Source organism: Aplysia californica, unplaced genomic scaffold, assembly GCF_000002075.1.
Source record: "Aplysia californica isolate F4 #8 unplaced genomic scaffold, AplCal3.0 scaffold00082, whole genome shotgun sequence".
NCBI classification, from domain to species: Eukaryota; Metazoa; Mollusca; class Gastropoda; order Aplysiida; family Aplysiidae; genus Aplysia; species Aplysia californica.
Window position 1 is genome coordinate 1,595,278 of NW_004797352.1, and position 8,219 is coordinate 1,603,496.

An 8,219-nucleotide genomic window follows, 5' to 3' on the forward strand; every position below is an offset into this window, starting at 1 on the left:
ACCTTATACTGTATATCTACCAGTCTTTCTATCTTGCTATTTTTTAAGGATCAGATTTTAATCTCGTTGATTTCAATTCGATAAATTTTAAGTGATCAGCATGACTTCCTAATCCGATCCAATCATACTAGTCCGACCTGTTACTGTTAAATAAAGGCGCATCCCTCTTAAGAATGTGAATCCAGATGCAGGTATTACAATTACACACAAAAATCGACACCAAACTGAATTTATTGTGCTTTGTGAAACTAGTTCTGTTCTTTTTCTCTCTTTTACAGATAAAGTCGTCTTAAATTGCACAAGCATTGATGGTTTGCTGAAGAAACCAGTACCACAGCACACAATACGTCGATGAAGGAACATCGAGAGCCGTGGCTGGTTATGGAATACACGAGACCAAACGAAACATTGAATGACGGTGACAACTTATGTCCAGTAGCTGTACCGTGAAAGTTGAAAAGTCACAGTGAATGAACCTGTGCACATACGTTCCAACACAAGACTCGGAAGGAATAAATGCCAGAAAAGTTTCCATGTTGATGAGCAGGATATTATGTCATAACATTTACTTATCTGGACAAAGGAAGATTTTTTACTGCACACCTCAGCCATGAAATGCGGCGGTCGTTTTCGCAGATATGGTTGGTGCTCGCTCCCCCAGTGCCTCAAATTCGTTGGAGTTTGTGTCTTAGCCATCGTTGGCTTAAATATTTTCTTCTTGAGCTTTAATCAGCGTCATATCCGAAAACGGAGCATTGGGTGTAAGTCCAGAGATCGGGATGGCTTGTGCTTGGACCCGTCCATTGACTCTCTTTTGCTTTCAAGTCACAGGATGAATAGTGCGATGAACTCGGGCCACCACCAACAGAATACCTCCAACAGTCCAAGCCCCCCAACTAAAAAGATGTGCACCGCGGAAGAATTTAGGAGAGGGGACAAAACAGGAAACCCACTAATAGACGATTATGGGAGGAACGATGTGCGATTTGCTGGTGAAAGAGGCCATGGCGTTGTATTAACTGTGAACATGAAAACTCAACTTGATAACATCATGAAAGAACATAACGTAAACACAATGGCAAGCGACGAGATACCCCTGAACAGACTAGTTCCAGACTCACGAATTGAGGGGTAAGTTATTTTCCTCTTTTTCTTCTCCACCAGTCTTGCACGATTTAACCTTATCCTAGGGTTGAGCAGTTGGGGATCAGCTTTTTCCTGGACTTTGTACACACTTGACAAGCAAAGTATACTTTTGTCTTTACATTGTATGAAATACTATGAAAGTATATTAAAAAGCTGACGGTATGGACACGTATAAAAATAAGAAATACCGAAAATTATTGTTCCTGTATTAATTTTTAAAAATGTCCCAACAATGGGGTTACCGAGGCACGCATACAGTACAAATCTAATCACATGAAAAAAAAAGAAGAAATTCAAACTATGTTCGTCACTGACTTGTCGGCTCAGTGCAGGACGATGATTTAAAGCTTTGGTCAAGAACGCGCTCAAGACACTTGGGCTACCGGTCTAATAGCAGTTGTATCTTTCTACTTGCTTGTCATTTATTGCCTGAACTGAGTTCGGGACGTACAGGTTGGCCATAAACACACATCGTTTTACGATCGTCCTCTACTTTAACAGTAATAATTTCTCTTCTTTATCCCTAACATTACCATTCAGAGAAGTGTAAGAGAACTTCGTCAAGTTCAAATTGGATCATGGTTGTTTTTTTCAAACAGCGTTCTATCAAATGCCTTCTCAAATAAAGGCGAAATATCTCGGAGGTCCCATGTACAAGTTGCGCACTTTAAAGATCCATTGGTGGTCCTAAAATCAATAAGAGTTGGCTTCGACCCCGCGCCACCCTCGCAAGATTCGAAATTCCTACTTAAACCGAAACTGAAAATACTATAGTCTGTAAAAAAGCATGTAAAGTACCCTCGAAACCGGAATGTGGCTGCCTCACCTGAAACAGGGGCCCAGCTAAGTAGGAAAAATGGTGACATAGAAATAAGCACTACAGGTCTGAAGGGCTGAGGAACCAGTAGCCAAACACTCATCATGAGGTCTAGAAGAGGAAAAGAAAGACATCGTCAGACACACTCTTACGCCTTCTTTGATTCCAAAAGTACTGACGGACGATGTCTCTCCATTGGAGCGTATCAAAGAAGTCAAGATCAGAAGGGAGGGAAGTATAATCTCTATCGCTTTCCGCCTGCAAATAATCTCTTGCTGAACTCAAGGCTTATCCCACAACATGAATCTACTCTCGTATATTATATTTGTGAACATTCGTCACTTTGGCCTGTGGCGTCGGTAGCCTAGTGGTTAGGCTACAGGACTCGTAATCGTGAGATTGCGGTTCGGGGGTTCGAGCCCCAGCTCGGTCTGACGTTGTGTCCTTGGGAAAGACACTTTACACGAACTTCCCGCTTGGTTCGGTCCTATCGGAGACGGACGTTAAACTAGGAGGTCTCGCCCCTTAAATAACCTAATAGTGTTGATAGGGGCGTTAAACCTATACCATTTTTCCTTTTGGCCGCCTAAAACTTCCGAACTACGTAACTTTCGGATTTAACACAATTAATGGTGGTTCAGAATCATTTAAAGGGTGCACAGTTTCACTGAGGAGCCTGAAGTCACTGCAGCTTAATTTTCAGTTTTTCATTAGTTTCGTTTAGATCTAATCTTGGGAAAGTCCGTCTTCTAAGATGCCATTATAAACAAGTGAGGTTTTCGTTCACTAGCCGTGCGCTTTGATTCCACACCTTTGAAATTCATCTGGAGTGTACAACCACGAAAGCGGAATAGAGAATCAATCTATACATCTATTATATATTTGGTAACTTGAAAACACATGAGTCACTTTTCTCTCAAGATTTATTGTTCCATTCTAGTAGAGTGGAAATATAATAGGCCTATGACTCTCAGTTGATGTTAAATCTTTCCTTTCATCAAAAGGGGGCTCATTTAGTAAAAATAATTATTAGCATTTTTGTACATTTCTATTTTTTACAAACTGCTCAAGGTGCATTACATTAATTTTAAAAAATCACATCTTAAAAATAATGAACAAATGTTTACGTAAACATAGTATTAATATTATGCATACTTATAATTATGTATAGGTATAAAGATTTATATGAGAAAAAGAGTCACGCTGGGAACCTGGCAATGCGTTCACTAAAAAATATAGAATGTAATAAAAAAGGTACGACCGGTCACAATAAAATTAAAACTTGAAGAGCTAGAAACATTCAATAGAAGCATTAGTACTTGGGCAATCCACTTCCTCTCTGTCTACAGCTCAGGCTAAGCTGTATCATGCATACTGCTTTAAGTTAGATAGTCTATCAAGACACAAATTGCCACCATAAAACATACTCTTTGCTTAAAGCCCATGCTATGTCCCCTTTTTTCTCCATAGAGATACTCGAAATGAACCACTCTACTTCCCAGGATCACACTGTTATTGTGTTCAGGGCCTATGTTGGTTGTAATACTTTTGATGTTATTTCTGTTGCTGTTGCTGTTGTTGTTGCTGCTGTTGCTGTTGCTGCTGTTGCTGCTGTTGCTGTTGCTGTTGTTGCTTTTGTTGTTGTTGTTGTTGTTGTTGTTGTTGTTGTTGTTGTTGTTGACGTGGTGGTGCTACCACTGAGATCACCGTCCTTGCTTTCACTGTGACTGGCGTTGATTTCACGGCTGTGATTGTACTTTGCACTCTAACCATATTTCTACTAATTATTCTATTTGTTTTAAACTTCTGACGTGACTAAGCAAAGCTGTCAATTGTACAATTTACACAACATCTGTTTCCTGGTTATCTTAAAGAAAATATCTCTTTCCGTTTACAGGGAAATTTGATCTAACTACACTGAACCTGATTTTCGATACTCCATTTCCGAATAAACAAATGACGTAACTGTAGAACATCTCCCTTTTCTCTGTGATTTAATAGGCAGAGCTGCAGTCTATATCCCCAGCTGTCAATTCGAGAGATAAGTTAAGAGTTCTGAAATTCTGAAGACCAATCTGCTGCCTGAAACTGAAAGAACCCCCTACCCCACCCTTGTAAACCTCCCATTACTTACCCTACCAAAGAAAAGAAAAACCCCGACAACTTAAGGGGGAGGGGGGGGGGGGCTACACCTGGAGGCTATCTCGCTTATTACGGGGCCGAATTTTACCAAATTTCATACATATAACAAGCATAGTAAGGAGTCTTAAAATCCCCAATCAAATTTGAGAAAAGAGTTTCATTTCCATGGATACACCGCCATATTGGATTTTATTGACATGTCTTACGTAATGAATACCGCACCTATCGCTAATGGAAATTTTTTTTTTTTGCATGCGTGTTCACAAACATTAGATCTAAAAAAAATTCTGTTGTTTTTTTCCTAATCGAATTAGAAAATCTTAAATGAGTTTTTTCCTGAGGTAGCATTCAAGTGCTAATCCACACTCCAGACACCACCAACAAAAATCTATTCCTTATATCAAAAATTCAACAGACAAATTTTTGTAGTACCCCTTCTCTTCATTCTGTGAAAATTTCATGAAGATTGGATGAAAAATGGTGGAGTTATTCAAAAACGTATAGAGAAAAGTCGCATTTTGAGAAAACGGCCGATAAAGAACAATAAAATACTGACTTTATGAGGAAATGGCGGTTACAAACATGCCCGGTATTGGAAAAAATACGGTTTTTGGGGTTTTTTTATTCCATGAAATAGTTGTAGGAGAGGCTGAGGAAGTTAAAAATGCCTACAACGCAAATTCCATGATTTTGAGCCGAATTTTGATTTTTGGGGTGTAGCCCCCCCCCCCCCCCCCTTAAAACGTAAGCAAAGTAAATAACGGATGTACAGCAAGCACTCTTTTATTACGTATTTACAAAAATGGAATCAGTTTGTTTTGTTGTCGGACTAAAACGTAAAGTACGCAGTAAATTGCTGTAAAAAATAGTTGGGTATTACTTTTGGAGACGGGAGAAATTGGGGGGGGGGGGGGGGGGAGGGGAGCTTCGAATTGTCCAACCGCACATAGGCAGAATGTACAAATCTCTCCAAATAGCTCAGATCATCCTGAGCGATAGATACTTATTGGTACTGGGGGACGAATGTTCTGACTTCACATCAAAAGCACACCCCCTTCCTCACCCACCTTCTCCAAAAAGATAACCACTATCGAGCCGACGTCTGTCATATAACCGGTAGGCTCTTTTCGTTGCACGCTAAAAGATAAGATACGATTTCGGGGAGGAGAACAGCATAATAATATTGTTATTCTATCTTGTATTTTAGTCTTTCTGATAGGATGCTGTATGCCAGTCAGCCTGAACTAGCCTCGGAGAAGCCGTCCAGCCCCAATATGATCAAACCGTGTTGGGTTGGGGGAGGTGGAAGTAGGAGGGGACATAAAGAATCTGCTCTCATTTTTCGATCATTTGACTATTTGCTACCTCAGAATTTCAAAGTTCTATCTGCTTAATTTCTAGTTTTGAGAAATTTGAGGACGAAAATTTTTTAACTTCACAATATATCAAGCTTTTTTTAATATCTTGATAACGACTCCTAATATTCTTACGATTTTGATGGATCAGAAAGAACATTTGGTTACTGAACTCATGGTCTTAGAAACTTAAAAGGGCTAAAAATATGAGAGAGAACCTTGTAATTCTGAGGTAGCGTATTGTCTTAGAAAACCAGCAACATAAAACGGCTTCAAGTTTAATATTACAAAAGAGTAATCAAATGTTGGGATCCAAATACACCAAAGTTGAAAGACTGCTATCGTTTTGGGCATTTGGTAAGTCCATACATGATGTAGGTTTGCACCGAATTTCGCAGTATTATCTTGAAGAACGATTTCTTTTTTTTCTGTTCCCATTGACACGATAGTGCGTTACATTTCAACAAGAGTGCATTGTCGATTGCCTCTGGTAGAGTGCCCTCTATTTTTAATGTCACTGATCTTGGGTACAAATTAAAAATAAGCAAGTTGACTTCAGCAATATTTAGACTGATTTTTTTGTGTGCAGAGGAAAGAAGCTCAAGATAAGCGTTATCCCATGTTCATGATAATACTCGTTGCTACTGATGCACATTTTCTAAACGCTTTGACCCCATCCGGACTGTGTAGGATACTTCCCAGCAAGAAAAAAAGAGACTGATAAATGGTTTGCTCAAGAGGCGGGACCTTCAAACGTATCTCTGATAACAACATCGGTCCCCAGAAATCCGAAGCTGAGGCGCGCAAAATTGGAAACATGAACGAGGATCATCCTCAGCTTGATGCCAACTTACCTAACGGCGCAAAGAAAAATTATTTTTTAAAATTAAAGGGAATTTGCGCCCAAATCGACACACTTCGTATCATTTAGCATGCAGGATTTGACCATACCTATCAGGCCTAACCTGGGGTGAGAAAGATACAACGTTCCTGCAGAAAGACTGAGATATATGAATAAACATCTCTACACACGGTAATCAAACTCAGGTCTTCTGTATGCTATAGCGAAGCACCTAACCACTACATGAAAGACACCGGCATGTCTAATGCGGTGGTGGATATCCCTCACATTTGTCGAAAACAAAATGATGAGCCCAAGAGTCAAACCATAACTAGCGGAAATCCTGTGTGCCCACTGATACGAAAACTGTAGAGCTATGGCATGTAACCTTCTTCCAAACGTCTTTGTTTCTGACAGGTGCAATAAACTTAGGTACAACACGAGCTCGCTCCCCACAGCCTCCATTATCATCCCGTTCTATAATGAGTGGCCATCGATGCTGCTGCGAACAGTGTACAGCATCATTAACCGGACTCCCAGACGTCTGGTTGCTGACATCATTCTTGTGGACGATGCCAGTACCATGGGTAAGACACACTGCGTGAAGCCTTCTTCTTTGCGTTCCTCTGCTGGGTATTACGGGTAGTCGACAGCTGGGTTTTCAATTTGCAGAGCAACTGGTTTGTATGTATAAGACAGTTTTTCCTACTTAGTAGGGCACCTTGCTTTCAGGCAGCCACATTTTGGTTTCGAAGGTACTCTAGATCTATATGTGAGGCAGCGTGGTGGAATCAGGCTCTCGTCAATTTTTGGGCATGTAGAGTTATTGGTATCACCTCAAAGCTTGTTTACTTGTCTTTGTTTGGATGAAAAAAATATCCATTTATCTTAAATACAAGTCGAGATATTTGCAATTGAAAGAGGTGAGGGTCACCTGTTTTCAGAGGTAAAATTAATGAGAAAATGGCCTCAAAAGATAAGTTATTTCCTTAGCTTAAGAGTCCGTGGTAACAGAAAATTTACATTTTTTGTGCCTTTAATCAACGTTTTTCAGACAAATTCACACAGAAACGAGTTCTTTAATAGGATTGAAAGGTGTTGAACCAAAAAACAAAAATTCTATAAAAATTTAAAAAACCTGCGGAAAAATGCAAGTTTCTTCACTTTGATTTTTTTTACGAGAGCCTGATCCCCCCACACTGCCTCACATATGTTTTTATACTGACTAGAACATTTTTAGTTTTGGTAGGAGTTAATTTTCAGCATCAAGGGATCTTTTACGAGCGCAACTTGCACACTCTGGAGTGTTAGAAGAAGGTTGATGAGTGGATCCGTTAAAGGGTAATACTATGAAATGATGTAAGCATGCACAGAGATACCCAAAAAACACACACACACACACACACACACACACACACACACACACACACACACACGCACGCACACACGAACACACACATACACACACACACACACACTTGTGTATATTCACCCAGAGCTAGAAACACAAATCAGACTCAGAAAGAGAGAGAGAGAGAGAGAGAGAGAGAGAGAGAGAGAGAGAGAGAGAGAGAGAGAGAGAGAGAGAGAGAGATACACGAACGTGTTCTCCTAACACCCCCACAAGGATAAAGACAGATCAGATGAATACACGGATAGCGAGACTAGCTATCTAGGTACAGCATACGAGATAAGAAGATAAGAACAGGGCACTGGGTGTGGCTGTGTTTGTGTCTGCGCATGTGTGCGCGTGTGTTAGATTGTGTAGAAAGAGAAAGAAAAAAGGAATGGCATGGAAGAGGGAAAGAGATAGATTGATAGATAGATAAATAGACAAACAGACAGACAAACAGACACTACAACTCCTACAACATGGACCTTTGAACATTCATGTCTGTGCCGGTATACTTTACCCCCC

The 8,219-nt window shown here is 40.1% G+C and overlaps 1 protein-coding gene across 1 annotated transcript in view; it reads left to right on the plus strand.

Moving 5' to 3' along the window:
* Positions 1–278: 278 nt before the first annotated feature.
* The window catches only part of LOC101856252 (polypeptide N-acetylgalactosaminyltransferase 1), a gene marked incomplete at both ends in the record, with an annotated part of 22,201 nt that continues 14,260 nt past the window's right edge, over positions 279–8,219 (plus strand). Inside the window, 2 exon segments of the mRNA XM_013080355.1 lie at positions 279–1,131; positions 6,719–6,888. Coding sequence (XP_012935809.1) covers positions 611–1,131; positions 6,719–6,888 — 691 coding nt within the window.